The 17,260-nt window shown below is 43.5% G+C and overlaps 1 protein-coding gene across 2 annotated transcripts in view; it reads right to left on the bottom strand.

Annotated features, from left to right (window-relative positions):
- cemip2 (cell migration inducing hyaluronidase 2) overlaps positions 1–17,260 on the bottom strand; it is a 71,309-nt gene that overhangs the window by 36,849 nt on the left and 17,200 nt on the right. For both annotated transcript variants that reach the window (XM_036935630.1, XM_036935631.1), the window contains 7 exons: positions 15,889–16,058; positions 13,275–13,463; positions 11,994–12,163; positions 8,179–8,388; positions 2,968–3,173; positions 1,824–1,893; positions 144–272 (listed from right to left, as the gene is read on the bottom strand). In XM_036935630.1, the coding sequence (XP_036791525.1) occupies positions 144–272; positions 1,824–1,893; positions 2,968–3,173; positions 8,179–8,388; positions 11,994–12,163; positions 13,275–13,463; positions 15,889–16,058 (1,144 nt within the window). The remainder of the gene's footprint in view (positions 1–143; positions 273–1,823; positions 1,894–2,967; positions 3,174–8,178; positions 8,389–11,993; positions 12,164–13,274; positions 13,464–15,888; positions 16,059–17,260) is intronic.

The raw sequence follows: 17,260 nt of genomic DNA, 5'->3' as shown, positions 1-17,260 counted from the left end.
ATGTAAACTTCCGACTTCAACTGTATATGTGATCCCTGCAGGAATTGAACACCACGAACTTGGCGCTGCTTAGCTTTTACCAGCTAAACCACATAGAACCGCAGTGTGTTTGTCTTTCACACTGTGCTGCCAGTGAGTGGTACCTTAAAGTTGGAGTGCACACGGTTGTTGTAGAAGATCCCCAGAGGGGTCAGCTCTGCCCGGGTCTCTGGAACCAGCCCATGAGAGTCCCCTGTGGATGAGCTGTGGAACACATACCATATCCCAGCATCCTTTAGGATGACATGAGGGAGGGGTGGCAGAGAAGGGAGAAAAAGGAGAAGGACAAAACAAGGCAACAGTAAACATGTCGTCCCCTACGAATGACGCAGCGCCCCCTTCCTTCAGCCAATCAGTGTAATTTTGTAAATGTCAGATGTCTTTGGCAAGATGCATCATTCACCCAAGTTGTGTCAAAATCGGGCCAATGGTGTCTGAGATATCACGTGACTCCTCAATTGGTGTCTGAGATATCACATGTGACTCCTGGAGCAGGTTGAGAGCTTCAAGTTCCTTGGTGTCCACATCACCAACAAACTAATACGGTCCAAGCACACCAAGACAGTCGTGAAGAGGGCACGACAAAACCTATTCCCCTTCAGGAGACTGAAAAGATTTGGCATGGGTCCTCAGATCCTCAAAAGGTACTACAGCTGCACCATCGAGACCATCCTGATTGGTTGCATCCATGCCTGGTATGGCAACTGCTCGGCCTCCGACCGCAAGGCACTAACAGAGTAGAGGTCGACCGATTAATCGGAATGGCCGATTAATTAGGGCCGATTTCAAGTTTTCATAACAATCGGAAATCGGTATTTTTGGGCGCCGATTTGCCATTTAATTTTTCTATACCTTTATTTAAATAGGCAAGTCAGTTAAGAACACATTCTTATTTTCAATGACGGCCTAGGAACGGTGGGTTAACTGCCTCGTTCAGGGGCAGAACGACAGATTTTCACCTTGTCAGCTCGGGGGATCCAATCTTGCAACCTTACAGTTAACTAGTCCAACGCAATAACGACCTGCCTCTCTCTCTCGTTGCACTCCACAAGGAGACTGCCTGTTACGCGAATGCAGTAAGCCAAGGTAAGTTGCTAGCTAGCATTAAACTTATCTTATAAAAAACAATCATAATCACTAGTTAAGTACACAAGGTTGATGATATTACTAGATATTATCTAGCGTGTCCTGCGTTGCATATAATCTGACTGTTGTATTCGGCACGTGACAAATAACATTTCATTTGAATTTCATTGTGGGGGACAATAATGTGGCTTTGACAATGAGGTGAAGAAAAAATAATGATCCTTGAGCACTAAGACTGTCATTGAGTACTGCGCTTACACATTGACACAATTGTGCCTGAGTAGGGTAACGATGTTCAACTTTACCCCCCCAGTTCAAGTCATAATTTATTGCTGTTGATGTAAGAGTAGGAAGACAATTTCTCCCCAGATCACATGAGATGAACCGGTAAGCCACAGTTTTATATCCGAATGAGTTGCTAAACCGTAAAGCTGCAGTTCGTAATAAAACATTTAAAAAACACCGAAATGCCATAAACGGCTGAGCGATGGCCTAGAGATACATAACCGCTAGAATTCATAGACGGAGCTACAGATACAAGGACTGATCATCCATTAGATCAAAATGATAATGACTGATGTCTGAGATGAGGGGAGCAATACAACCGTACCAGATAAACATCAGTCCCCTGCAAATTGCTATTGATTCATTAAACAGTGGTTGCTTTGGTGGGTTGGCGTACATCATTATAGTCTTACCTGGGAGCCAGCAGCAGCGTTGCTTATGAGGTTATTATTGGGGTTGGCGATCCAAAACGTAGACACTGCCCTAGAACAAACGCAAGCACACCAAGACACACACACACACACACAGGGAGGAGGTGGGGCATTAAAGAAGATGTCTTCAGGCGTGAGTGATTGTTAGTATCAGGATATATTAATTTAATATGAAGCAGAAACAGAACCCTGACTCCTGTTATCCATGGAATAATCCACCTCTCCCACATAAATCTTGTACGGGGACAGGTCTGCCAACTCACACGCGGGCATACACACTCCTCCAAATACAGCGCCTGCTGCTCCCCAAACGGACCTCCTTTTCAACCTCCCCCAGAAACACATCCCATGCAGCGGGGTGGTTCTTATTGCAGGGACAAGACTACTACAGCCCTATCACTCTCACAAAGAGGACATGATCCCTCCGTCTTCTCTCACGGTAGGCCTGTCCAATAAAGCCACACATACACTTCATCTAACTCATTACGCACGCACACTCACACATACGAGTGTACAAAACATTAGGAACACCTTCCGAATATTGAGTTGCACCCCCTTTTGCCCTCAGAAGAGCCTCAATTCACTCTACAAGGTGTCGAAAGTGCTCCACAGGGATGCTGGCCCATGTTGACTCAAATGCTTCCCACAGTTGTGTCAAGTTGGCTGGATGTCCTTTAGGTGGTGGATAATTCTTGATATACACAGAAAACGATTGATGGTGAAAAACCTACCAGTGTTGCAGTTCTTGACACACTCAAAACCAGTGTGCCTAGCACCATACCCCGTTGAAAGGCACTTATTTTGTCTTGCCCCATTCACCCTCTGAATGGCACACACACACACAGTCCATGTCTCAATTGTCTCAAGGCTTAAAAAAAAACATTTTTTAACAGGTCTCCTCCCATGCATCTACACTGGTTGAAATGGATTTAACAGGTAACATCCATAAGGGCTCATAACGTTCACCTGGTCAGTCTACTCGGTGTTTACCTCCACTTTATAACCTCATTTTGAGCCATTATCTTTTCAAATGTCTGCCTCTTCACTTGCTTTCCGTTCCTCTATTATTCCCCTCTGTCACTTGTTCACTCTATCTGTGGCCAGACAAGTCTCTTCTGTGTCTTACTTGCACTCCATGCTCGGTGAAGGTGTGTAGTTCTTGTACACTTTGTCTCGGATGCTGGTGCACATGGTCTCATTGCGATCGGTGGGCAGGAGCGTTCCCGGTCGGGTCACCAAACCCAGGTTGTGGAAGAACGTGTTCCGCTGCTCTATCCCGTCCTCCAGGAAGAAACAGTGACCCAGGGTGTCATAGCCTACAGTGTCCTTCACCTGGGAAATGTTTGGGAAAGGTTACACAGAGATGGGAGTAAAGAGGAAACGCTTACTGGAGCAGAGCAGAACATCCCTGCCGGCCAGCTTGGAGCTTAATGTTAGTCGATTCACTTCATTAACGCATTTTAGATTAATTTGTTTAAAGACCAGCATCACATGGTCCTCAAGTTCTCTGTCACACACACACACATGCACAGAAGATGGGCATTTGAATTGTTTTCGCTATTCAAATAAATTCATTACATTTTTTTTCAGATATCTGGACTGCAGGAGCCGGTGTGTGACAGTCTATTATCCCTTTCATATACCCTTTACTTTCATATACCCTTTACTTTCATATACCCTTTACTGGTACGATGCCAGTAAAAAGAAACCTGCTCATGTTTAAATCCCAATTAATGTAGTCCAATTCATTTAAAACATATACATTTCCTCCCCAATTTCGTGGTATCCAATTGGTAGTTACAGTCTTGTCCCATCGCTGCACCTTCCGTACGTATCGGGAGAGACGAAGGTCGAGAGCCGTGTTTCCTCCGAAACACAATTCAGCCAAGCCGCACTGCTTCTTGACACAACGGCCCTTAACCCGGAAGCCAACCGCACCAATGTGTTGGAGGAAACACCGCACACCTGGCGACCGTGTCAGGATGCATTGCGTCCGGCCCGCCACAGTGGTCGCTAGTGCACGATGGGACAAGAACATCCCTGCCGGCCAAACTGTTCCCTAACTCGGACGACACTGGGCCAATTGTGCACCGCCCCATGGGTCTCCCAGTCGCGGGCGGCTGTGACATAGCCTGGACTCGAACCAGGATCTCTAGTAGCACAGCAAGCTTTGTGATGCACTCGGGAGGCTTACAGTCCCATTTTTACCATGTCCTTGTCGAGATGAGCCTTTTATATCTCCTATATACATGCCGGCAAGTTTAGAAGTGAGAGTAGACGTGGGTCGACATCTATTTTAATTCAATCCATTGAATATATACCATTACAAAAGGCAGGTCCTAAGAAACATTATGAGATCAATAAAATAATTCAACTGTTGGCGCAAATATTAGAAAATGGAAGAAGTTCAAGATGACGGTCAATCACCCTCTGTGTGGGGCTCCATACAAGATCTCACCTCGTAGGGCATCAATGATCATGAGGGGTGAGGGATCAGCCCAGAACTACACGGCAGGACCTGGTCAATGACCTGAAGAGAGCTGGGACCACAGTCTCAAAGAAAACCATTAGTAACACTACGCCGTCATGGATTAAAATCCTGCAGCGCACGCAAGGTCCCCCTGCTCAAGCCAGCGCATGTCCAGGCCCGTCTGAAGTTTGCAAATATCCATCTGGATGATCCAGAGGAGGAATGGGAGAAGGTCATGTGGTCTGATGAGACAAAAATAGGGCTTTGTGGTCGAAACTTCACTCGCCGTGTTTGGAGGAAGAAGAAGGATGAGTACAACCCCAAGAACACCATCCCAACCGTGAAGCATGGAGGTGAAAACCTCATTCTTTTTGGATGCTTTTCTGCAAAGGGGACAGGACGACTGCACCGTATTGAGGGGAGGATGGATGGGGCCATGTATCGCGAGATCTTGGCCAACAACCTCTTTCCCTCAGTAAGAGCATTGAAGATGGGTCGTGGCTGGGTCTTCCAGCATGACAACGACCCGAAACACACAGCCAGGGGAACTAAGGAGTGGCTCCGTAAGAAGCATCTCAAGGTCCTGGAGTGGCCTAGCCAGTCTCCAGACCTGAACCCAATAGAAAATCTTTGGAGGGAGCTGAAAGTCCGTATTGCCCAGCGACAGCCCCGAAACCTGAAGGATCTGGAGAAGGTCTGTATGGAGGAGTGGGCCAAAATCCGTGCTGCAGTGTGTGCAGACCTGGTCAAGAACTACAGGAAACGTATGATCTCTGTAATTTCAAACAGGTATCTGTACCGAATATTAAGTTCTGCATTTCTGATGTATCAAATACTTATGTCACGCAATAAAATGCAAATAAATTACTTAAAAATCATACAATGTGATTTTCTGGATTTTTTTAGATTCCATCTCTCGCAGTTGAAGTGTACCTATTATAAAAAGTACGGACCTCTACATGCTTTGTAAGTAGGAAAACCTGCAAAATCGGCAGTGTGTCAAATACTTGTTCTCACCACTGTATATATATTAACGTTTTTTCTGTGATCGAATCAACATTATATCAGCCCCTTTTCAATGCAACAAACCAAATCTAACTTTTCAAGAAGGAGTCTGTGATTTTGTTGTAGGCAGAGCCAGAGTGAAATTAAGTAGAATTCTATTGGGGGGGGGGGGGCCATGAGCGGTCTTTCACCCGAGCAATGCGAGTTAGTGAGTTATTTGCCCAGTTATAGATAGATATAGGTTAGCAAATTGGGAGATACTGCTTCCTACAAGAGGACAAAACATGTAGGCGACATTTCAAACTGTCTTCGAACAGCCAGAAAGGTAAAAAGACTTAAAGGGGTAGTGTTGTATTTTGAGAAAGGCTTGAATTATGCAAATAAGCAAATATGCAGAGGGGTAGTTCCCATTGTCTAATTCCCAGTATGGTAATAATAATTACTTTTTAAATTTGTATATAAAGTGGCTTAATGCATCATACAACACAATACAATTTACAGTCACCTATTTGGCCCATGGTGTTACAGATCAAGTAAAACATTATCAATTAATATCAAGCCCTTCATGCAATGTAGGCCTGCATTGAACACCACATGTAGGCTATATCATAGATATCAAAAGCTATTTCTCTGTGGAAATGTTCTGGGATTCGCTCCATTGGTATTGTTGGTAGGCCTCCATTATGCTCAAATAGCCACAATATCCTATTGGCTACTGTCTAAAATTGTAAGGGTACAGCCTCAATGTCCACTGTAAATGCTCCCCGGAAGTTGCACAAAATTCTCACACCGTTCAAGTTTCCACTCACAAGACTTAACATTTGCTCAGTGCCCCCCAAAAATTGGAGGGAACATTGTTATTTTGACAAGACCAAACTATTGATTTCATTTGGATGCTACAGGCTGCACAGACCTGTGACATATACCTAATTAAACTCAAAAACAAGCTATTATGTTCATTTGAAAATATAATAAAATGTGTTTCTTAGGACCTGCCTAAACTAATTAATAATCATTCATTCATTCATTTTTGAAGGTTTAAATTCAATGGATTAATTCAAATAGAAGACCAACCACATCTGCACATCACTGCTAACACTCATCACCGGCATGTGCACGGAAGGGATAAAAGGCATATGCAGGAATGTGGTAAAGAATGTGGTAAAATGGGCCTGCTTGTAAGGGGGTCATATAAACATTGCCCACAATGTTTTACAGGCAAGATAAATCCTAAGTGAAAAAAGTATGTGTATGTGTGTGTGAGTGGCACAGACAAACACGAGAGGAGTGAAAGCCAGAAAGAGAGAAGAGACACACAGAGACAGAGAAAGACAGAGAAAGATAGAGACCGAGACAGACAGACAGACAGACAGACAGAGGGAAAGACAGTGACAGAGAGAGACACACACAGAGGGGGAGAGACAGAGAGGCACAGCGGGAGAGCTGTGCCAGCTAAGTTAGCTGGCTGAAGTAGAAATGCTAATTGAGGCTATTTTGCTGCGCTACCAGTCCTTGTCTAAAACAACTCCATTCATATGAAACAGCCTACCTTGTTGGTTGACCATTGTAGCCTATTCCTCATTTAGTCAATTTAATACCGTCATTTTAATTCAGCTCTGCATTGATTAGTAATCTCCCACTTTACTTGTTACACATGGAGCCTCAATGTAGCGCCATTTTGATTGACCGACATAACAAGCTTCACATGTGAAACGTGTGTAGGCTACCGGTGTGTCTTTATGGGGTGCACTCATAAAAAAAGTCATAAAACTAGGCCTAGGCTATTAAAAACAATGAATACTCTCCCAAGTAATTGCATACTAACGTCCGTTCGGATATTCAAATAACCGTGCCCATCCCTAAAACACACACAGTCTTCGGATTTTAGGAAAGTACTATAAAAATCCTATGTATTATTATTTTTATTATTATTATAATACACTACCGTTCAAGTTTGGGGTCCCTTAGAAAAACCCTTGTTTTTAAAAGAAAAGCACATTTTTTGTCCATTAAAATAACATCAAATTGATCAGAAATACAGTGAAGACATGGTTAATGTTATAAATGTCTATCGTAGCTGGAAACTGCAGATTTTTTATGGAATATCTACATAGGCGTACAGAGGCCCATTATCAGCAACCATCACTCCTGTGTTCCAATGGCACATTGTGTTAGCTAATTTTATCATTTTAAAAGGCTAATTGATCATTAGAAATCCATTTTGCGATTAGCTGAAAACTGCTGTGCTTATTAAAGAAGCAATAAAACTGGGCTTCTTCTTCATTAAATAGTACCCGCAAAACACCAGTCTCAACGTCAACAGTGAAGAGGCGACTCCGGGATGCTGACCTTCTAGGCAGAGTTTCTCTGTTTAGCGTCTGTGTTCTTTTGCCCATCTTAATATTTTATTTTTATTAGCCAGTTTGAGTTATTTGTTTCTGGCCATTTTGAGCGTGTAATCGAACCCACGAATGCTGATGCTCCAGATACTCAACTAGTCCAAAGAAGGCCAGTTGTATTGCTTCTTTAATCAGCACAACAGTTTTCAGCTGTGCTAACATAATTTCAAAAGGGTTTTATAATGATCAATTAGCCTTTTTAAAATGATAAACTTCGATTAGCTAACACAATGTGCAATTGGAACACAAGAGTGATGGTTGCTGATAAACGTAGATATCCCATTAAAAATGTGCCGATTCCAGCTACAATAGTCATTCACAACATTAACCATGTCTACACTGTATTTCTGATCAATTTGATGCCATTGTAAAATTGACCAAAAAAAAAGTGCTTTTATTTAAAAAACAAGGACATTTCTAAGTGACCCCAAACTTTTGAACAGTAGTGTGCACACACACTGACCAGCAGGCCGTTGGTGGCGTGGATGGTAATGCAGCGGGAGAAGGAGTGGTGGATGGATAGGCCGTCCACGTAGGTTGGTTCCCGGTAGCCCCCTCGTCGGTCCACGTCCCCACAGCGGTGGAAGTGGACTGGGTAGCGACCCTTCTTCTGCTGCCCCATGTTCCTCAACTCCACGTGGGACAGGTGCACCGAGGTAAAATTCCCAAATATCTGAGAAGAAATGGGATAGAGGAGAGAGCGCGAAGAGTACATTTCTCTGTGTATCATATTATGTTTACACACACAAGTTTGGACACACCTACCAATTCAAGGGTTTTTCTTATATATACTATTTTCAAAATTGTAGAATAATAGAAGACATCAAAACTATGAAATGCCACATATGGAACTAAATAAGTATATTTTTATATTTTAGATTCTTCAAAGTAGCCACCCTTTTCACACTCTTGGCATTCTCTCAAACAGCTTAACCTGGAATGCTTTTCCAACAGTCTTGAAGGAGTTCCCACACATGCTGAGCACTTGTTGGCTGCTTTTCCTTTACTCTGTGGTCCAACTCATTCCTAACCATCTCAATTGGGTTGAGGTCGGGTGATTGTGGAGGCCAGGTCATCTGATGCAGCACTCCATCACTCTCCTTGGTCAAATAGCCCATAAAAAGCTTGGAGGTGTGTTTTGGGTCCTGTTGAAAAACAAATGATAGTCCCACTAAGCGCAAACCAGATGGGAAGGGGTATGACCACAGAATGCTGTGGTAGCCATGCTGGTTAAGTGTGCCTTGAATTCTAAATGAATCACTGACAGTGTCACCAGCAAAGCACCCCCACACCATCACACCTCCTCCTCCATGCTTCACGGTGGGAACCACATATCCAGAGATCATCCATTCACCTACTCAGCATCTCACAAAGACACGGCTGTTGGAACCAAAAATCTCACATCTCACAATTTGGACATTTAAGATTTTCACTGGTCAATTGTCCATTGCTCGTGTTTCTTAGCCCAATCAAGTCTCTTCTTATTGGTGTCCTTTAGTAGTGTTTTCTTTGCAGCAATTCGACCATGAAGGCCTGATTCACGCAGTCTCCTCTGAACAGTTGATGTTGATATGTGTATGTTACTTGAACTCTGTGAAGCATTTATTTGGACTGCAATTTCTGAGGCTGGTAACTCTAATGAACTTATCCTCTGCAGCAGAGGTAACTCTGGCTCTTCAATGTCTGTGGCGGTCCTCATGAGAGCCAGTTTCATCATAGCACTTGATGGTTTTTGCGACTGCACTTGAAGAAACTTGCAAAGTTCTTGAAATGTTCCGGATTGACTGACCTTCATGTCTTAAAGTAATTATGGACTGTCGTTTCTCTTTACTTATTAGAGCTGTTCTCGCCATAATATGGACTTTTACCAAACAGGGCTATCTTCTGTATACCACCCCTACCTTGTCACAACACAATTGATTGGCTCAAACGCAGTAAGGAAAGAAATTCCACTATTTAACAAGGCACACCTGTTAATTGAAATGGATTCCAGGTGACTACCTCAATTTAGAAAATAGTTTTAAATTTTTTTTAAAAAAATGGAATGAGTAGGTGTGTCCAAACCTTTGACTGGTACTATTATGATAGTATTGATCTATTGATTGCTATATTTTACAGTTACAATTGACATCTGTTGAAGAATGGAAAAACATGCATGTTATTACAGTTGAAGTCAGAAGTTTACATACACTTAGTTTGGAGTCATTAAAACAGTTTTTTCAACCACTCCACAAATGTATTGTTAACAAACTATAGTTTTGGAAGTCAGTTAGGACATCTACTTTGTGCATGACACAAGTCATTTTTCAAAACAATTTTTTACCTTATAACTCACTGTATCACAATTCTAGTGGGTCAGAAGTTTACATACACTAAGTTGACTGTGCCTTTAAACAGCTTGGAAAATTCCAGAAAATTATGTCATGGCTTTAGAAGCTTCTGATAGGCTAAATGACATCATTTGAGTCAATTGGAGGAATACCTGTGGATGTATTTCAATGCCTACCTTCAAACTATGTGCCTTTTTGCTTGACATCATGGGAAAATCAAAAGAAATCGGCCAAGACCTCAGAAAGGCGTGTTCTGTCTCCTAGAGATGAACGTACTTTGGTGCGAAAAGTGCTAATCAATCCCGGAACAACAGCAAAGGACCTTGTGAAGATGCTGGAGGAAACAGGTACAAAAGTATCTATATCCACAGTAAAACGAGTCCTATATCGACATAACCTGAAAGGCCACTCAGCAAGGAAGAAGCCACTGCTCCAAAACCACCATAAAAAAGCCAGACTACAGTTTGCAACCGTGCATGGGGACAAAGATAGTACTTTTGATAGTACTTTTGGAGAAATGTCCTCTGGTCTGATAAAACAAAAATAGAACCGTTTAGCCATATTGACCATTGTTATGTTTGGAGGAAAAAGGGGGATGCTTGCAAGCTGAAGAACACCATCCCAACCGTCAAGCAGGAGGGTGGCAGCATCATGTTGTGGGGGTGCGTTGCTGCAGGCAGGACTGGTGCACTTCACAAAATAGATGGTAACATGAGGAAGGAAAATTATGTGGATATATTGAAGCAACATCTCAAGACATCAGTCAGGAAGTTAAAGCTTGGTCACAAATGGGTCTTCCAAATGGACAATGACCCCAAGCATACTTTCAAAGTTGTGGCAAAATGGCTTAAGGACAACAAAGTCAAGGTATTGGAGTGGCCATCACAAAGCCCTGACCTCCATCCTATAGAAATGTTTTGGGCAGAACTGAAAAAGCGTGTGCGAGCAAGGAGGCCTACAAACCTGACTCAGTTACACCAGCTCTGTCAGGAAGAATGGGCCAAAATTCACCCAACTCATTGTGGGAAGCTTGTGGAAGGCTCCCCGAAACATTTGACCCAAGTTAAACAATTTAAAGGTAATGCTACCAAATACTAATTGAGTATATGTAAACTTCTGACCCACTGGGAATGTGATGAAAGAAATAAAAGCTGAAATAAATCATTCTCTCTACTATTATTCTGACATTTCACATTCTTAAAATAAAGTGGTGATCCTAACTGACCTAAGACAGGGAAATTTTACTAGGATTAAATGTCAGGAATTGTGAAAAACTGAGTTTAAATGTATTTGGCTATATGTAAACTTATGTAAACCTCTGACTTCAACTGTATGTATTCATCAGAAAAATAATGTACATAACACATTATACAGGGAAAATATTTTGCTTATGCAACACGGACAAAGATAATGTGTGTGAGGGAGGAGTGTATGAATCAGGAAGTGTATACGTCAGTCTGAGTTGTGTTAGTGTTCAGCCCGGGGGGGTTGGATGAAATAAAGAGTACAATACTAAACACAAAACATTAAGAGTAGGGAGAGTTGTTCTCCAGGGCTCTCTCTGAGTGGTGCGTGGGTTGTGTTCATTAGGGCATACAACGGAAAACCAAAAAATTATAATTGCAACCAGAAATGAAAACAGACTGAAACAGTCCCTCCCTGTTTCAGTCTGTTTTATTCCATTTGGTGCCGAATCAACATCTCCCTGCTGTGGCAGATCATGTGTGAATGCAGAATGGCCTCACTCATCAGTGCCTGCTGTATGCCCCAATGACCCTCTGCCACAGCAATATGGGAAGTTTCAACATGATACAACATACACCAGACTGAATGGCATTAAATAAGCAGATAAACTCCGTCTGAAATGCACAGGGCAGGCAGGCCGAAGATTCAACACAGACCCTATACTCACAGTTACACACAGGTACATAAGCACTCAGACACACACCTTAATGTGTCCGCCGTACGTGTCGTGGCCAAAGAACTGGCACCAGTTGTTTCCATAGCAGGCGTTTTCCATCTCCCCATAGATGAGTATGTTCCTGCTGAGCATTGCTACCTCTGCCCGCATGTCCACCCCGTCCACAATCTCCCCCACATGGCCAAACTGGGGTCTCCCTGGGGGGGGGGGGGGGCGGGGGGTGAAGAAAACACATACTTTTTTTTATAGCATGTACCAGTGTAATATCAGTAAAAGCAACAATTATTTGCTGTATGTAAACACTTAAATATATGTCTAAGGTGTTCATATTAACAACAGTCAGCCAAATATATGATTGCCATGATACAGTAGGTCCGCATATTTAATTGGGCCGGGAGAGTGACTTTAATCCCAAACAGAACAACTTCTGCACCTCTCCTTCTAAACATGAAGACAAACTCTAAGATAAAGAGTTGAGACTGTCGGTTTGCCATTATTGTCTCCCAATATGAGCAGCCAACTGCTGCCAGTGCCAACCTCATTTGTGTGCACACACACACACACACACCACACACACACACACACACTTCAGATAAACACATGCTGGAAACTGGTTCTCTGGTTGAGAAAGTAACAAAACCAGAGGAGGACATTTTTTCTGGTTGCTATTGCTAAAAACACTAATTCAATTCTACGATATACAATCTGACCATGGCGTAATTGCAACCAGTTTTGCTCGCTGGGCTTGTGACAACATGGACAGTTTATAAACAGGACTGGCATCCTCACACACACAGCAGAAAACAGGGGGAAGGAAGGGGGGGGGGAGTGAAATATATAATTGAGCAGCACCATCCCCTGGTGGAAAAAAAACAAGTACTGTCCCCGTCTTTTCCCAAGGGTCATATATAGAAGATGTGAAATGAAAAACCAATGCTCAGAAAATAGAAATAAATCATGATTCTTATTTTTATAATCATACAGATGTTGGTTCTTAATTTGATCACACAGTGTTGCAGAAAAACTTTCCTGCAATACAGGACATTTTAAACTTGTAGCGTAGTTGAGGTTTAAAAAGGCTGAAGTTTGTAATTTCCAGACTTGACTTTCCCTTACGAAAAAATGTATCAACTACTAGAAAATCCACATAATAATTCACATTTCCTGTTGCTGCAGGATTGTTTTCCTGCTGTAGCAAACCGGCTCAAATTAAATTAAAAAAAATAATAAATCACAGCAGTAATACTCAATATGAGCATTCATGAAAGCGCCCATGAATGTACAAACACCCCTTTCGTTTTCGCTCACCTTGAACTCTGACCTGTCTGCTGGTGCAGCTCGGGCATGGGAGAAGGGTGAACTCCTCTGCCTGATGCATGGAGTAGTCAGTACTGGCAACCACAACCTGGTTCCCAGGTTGCCAAGTGCGTACATCATCTTGCAGGTTCAGGACAACCTGGTCCAAAGCATCAACCTGGAAGCCAGATATGGGAAAACCTGGAAGACCAAAGAATAGGTGGTATAAGATCCGTTGCATAAGGGGTTTTCTCCTGCATATCAAAGAACTAATGGCGGGAACAGGATCTAGAGTCACGAAAAGTCATATTTAAATCAAAAAAGTGCCTTTGGAAAGTATTCAGACCCCTTGACTTTTTCCACATTTTGTTACATTACAGCCTTATTCTAAAATTCCACTCATCAATCTACATTGAAATGTTTGCTAATTTATTAAAGATAAAAAAACAAAAATATCACATTTACATAAGTATTCAGACCCTTTACTCAGTACTTTGTTAAAGCACCTTTGGCAGCGATTACAGCCTTGAGTCTCCTTATGACGCTACAAGCTTGGCACACCTGTATTTGGGTTCCTTCCATTCTTCTCTGCAGATCCTCTCAAGCTATGTCAGGTTGGATGGTGAGCATTGCTGCACAGCTATTTTCTGGTCTCTCCAGAGATGTTCGCTCGGGTTCAAGTCCGGACTCTGGCTGGGCCACGAGGACATTGCGAGACTTGTCCCAAAGTCACTATTGCGTTGTCTTGGCTGTGTGCTTAGGGTTATTGTCCTGCTGGAAGGTGAACCTTAACCTGCTCAGGACCTGAGACTGGGGCGTTCATCAAGGATCTCTCTGTACTTTGCTCCATTCATCTTTCCCTCGATCCTGACTGGTCTCCCAGTCCCTGCTGCTGAATTCCTCCCCCCAACAGCATGATGCTGCCACAACCTTGCTTCACCGTAGGGATGGTGCCAGGTTTTCTCCAGACATGACACTTGGCCTTCAGGCCAAAGAGTTGAATCTAGGTTTCATCAGACCAGAGAATCTTGTTTCTGATGGTCTGAGGGTCTTTAGGTGCCTTTTGGCAAACCCCAAGCAGGCTGTCATGTGCCTTTTACTGAGGCTTCTGTCTAGCCACTCTACCATAAAGGTCTGATTGGTAGAGTGCTGAAGGGATGGTTGTCCTTCTGGAAGGTTTCCCCATCTCCACAGAGGAATTCTGGGGCTCTGTCAGAGTGACCATCAGGTTCTTGGTCACCTCCCTGACCAAGGGACTTCTCCCCCCCCCCGATTGCTCAATTTGGCCGGGCAACCAGCTCTAGAATGAGTCTGCTTGGTTCCAAACTTCTTCCATTTAAGAATGATGGAGGCCACTGTGTTCTTGGGGACCTTCAACGCTGCAGAAATATTTTGGTACTCTTCGCCAGATCTGTGCCTCGACAGTTGTCTTGGGGCTCTACAGACAATTTCTTCGACCTCATTGCTTGATGTTCGCTCTGACATGCACCGTCAACTGTGGAATCTTATATAGACCGGTGTAAAGTTTGGTTGAGGAGGAATAATAGTCTTGGGCTGTTTTTCATGGTTCGGGCTAGGCCCATTAATTCCAGAGAAGGAAAATCTTAACGCTACAGCATACAATGGCATTATAGATGATTCTGTGCTTCCAACTTTGTGGCAACAGTTTGGGGAAGGCCCTTTCTTGTTTCAGCCTGAAAATGCCCATGTGCAAAAAGCGAGGTCCATACAGAAATGGTTGTCGAGATCTGTGTGGAAGAACTTCACTAGCCTGCACATAGCCTTGGCCACATCCCCGTCGAAACACCTTTAGGATGACTGCAAGCCAGGCCTAATCGCCCAACATCAATGCCCGACCTCACTAAAGCACTTGCAGCCATGTTCCAAGTAGTGGAAAGCCTTTTCAGAAGGGTGGAGGCTGTTATAGCAGCAAAGGGGGACCAACTCCATATTAACGCCCTCATGATTTTCAAATAAAATTTGTCACATGCGTCGAATACAACAGGTGAAATAGTTATTTACAAGCCCATATCTAACAATGTAGTTAAGAAAAATGTGTATTTACTAAAAGAAACTGAAGTAAAAAAAATATATTTTTTAAAATAGCAAAATATAGGCACAGGTTAGATAAAGGTAATTGAGGTAATATGTACATGTAGGTAGGGGTAAAGGAACTATGCATAGATAATAAACAGAGCGTAAAAGCAGTGTAAAAACGTGTTAGGAGGGGTCAATACAAATAGTGTGGGTAGCCATTTGATTAGCTGTTAAGGTGTCTTTAGCGTTGGGGGTAGAAGCTGTTTAGAAGCCTCTTGGACCTAGACTTGGCGGTCCAGTACCGCTTGCCGTGCGGTAGAAGAGAGCACAGTCTATGACTAGGGTGGCTGGAGTCTTTGCCCATTTTTAGGGCCTTCCTCTGACACCGCCTGGTATAGAGGACCTGGATGGCAAGAAGCTTGGACCCAGTGATGAACTGGGCTGTTCGCACTACCCTCTGTAGTGCCTTGCGGTTGGAGGCCAAGCAGTTGCCATACCAGACAGTGAGGCTCATACATGCTTGTAAGAAGTTATAAACCATTATACCAGCAGGCTTTAAAAAGTGTGAGCCGAATTGGTTATGACGCACCGTTCTTCCATTCGCTGTAGGCTGTGACAGAGAAGCCGACCCCGTCCACAGTGGTGAAGTTCTGGTGGGCCAGCGCCTTCCCTCCTGTGTCATGGTTCTCATGTTCCCGCACGGCTTCTGAACACGAGCCGTTCCCTCCACCAATCACAGATACCAAGGCCCAGGCCTGCCTATGGACAGAGACACGAGAGAGAGACATGCGAGACGAGAGAGGGAGACGAGAGAGAGACAGACACGAGAGACAGAGAGAGAGAGACACAAGAGAGAGAGAGACACGAGAGAGAGAGTGACGAGAGAGAGACACGAGAGAGAGAGTGACGAGAGAGAGAGACACGAGAGAGATAGACAGAGAGAGGAGAGAGAGATGAGGAGAGAGTGAAGAGAGAGAGACACGAGAGAGATAGACAGAGAGACAAGAGAGAGAGATAGACAGAGAGAGGAGAGAGAGACGAGAGAGAGGAGAGAGAGACAGAGAGAGGAGAGAGAGACACGAGAGAGATAGACAGAGAGACCAGAAAGAGAGATAGACAGAGAGAGGAGAGAGACGAGAGAGAGGAGAGAGAGACAGAGAGGGGAGAGAGAGACAGAGAGAGAGGAGAGAGACGAGAGAGACACGAGAGAGAGAGTGACACGAGAGAGAGAGAGAGAGAGTATAATACTATGGCTTGAGCCTTTGTATTGTCTTATAACAAGGTTTATTGTTATGCTGTCTCTCCATACATAAAATTATAAGGATGACTGACTATAAGAAATTATAAGCAGGTTATACATACTCATGATAAATCTTAACGCATAACTGCATCATAATGTATTATACCAGCATGCTTCAAGTATAGTGTTAGAGACCCATTTCGCTAAGGAGGAAGCCCCATCTTTAGCTTTTGACACAACCGAAAAGGGAAGAACGCGTTTCAAAAGTGTGTCCAAGCCCAGTGTGACAGAGCTGGCCTCACCCTGTGCACATCTAGAGGTTAAAAGAATCACTGGACTGATACAAATGGTCAAAATTCAATCAACATTTATTACGCTATCAAACAGATGGGTTGAAAGAGGTTAAAATACAGACCACGCAAAAAGGTTATTAAAGCAACAAAAATACTTTCTGCAGAGCAAATAGCATCACTGCAAGCCGATTTATGCTTGATCTGGCAATGTGATCCGGAGGCTCCGTACAGAGGGTGTGATGCAATTGCAAAGCCTCCGAACGCCAAATCAAGCTCTGTACCGCATCGCCGTGTGCCTCCCAAATGTTTAAACAATGCGATGGGCTCCATATAGCTCCGCCTTGACGGTAGGTGGAAGCGGCACGTCCTGAATAAACACAAACTCACTTCCTTGACAACAGCTCTGCGAAGCACAAGAAGTACGAATG

Source organism: Oncorhynchus mykiss, chromosome 11 (genome assembly GCF_013265735.2).
Source record: "Oncorhynchus mykiss isolate Arlee chromosome 11, USDA_OmykA_1.1, whole genome shotgun sequence".
Classification (NCBI taxonomy): domain Eukaryota; kingdom Metazoa; phylum Chordata; class Actinopteri; order Salmoniformes; family Salmonidae; genus Oncorhynchus; species Oncorhynchus mykiss.
Note: the sequence above shows the minus strand (reverse complement) of the source record. Positions and strands in the feature narration are given on the sequence as shown.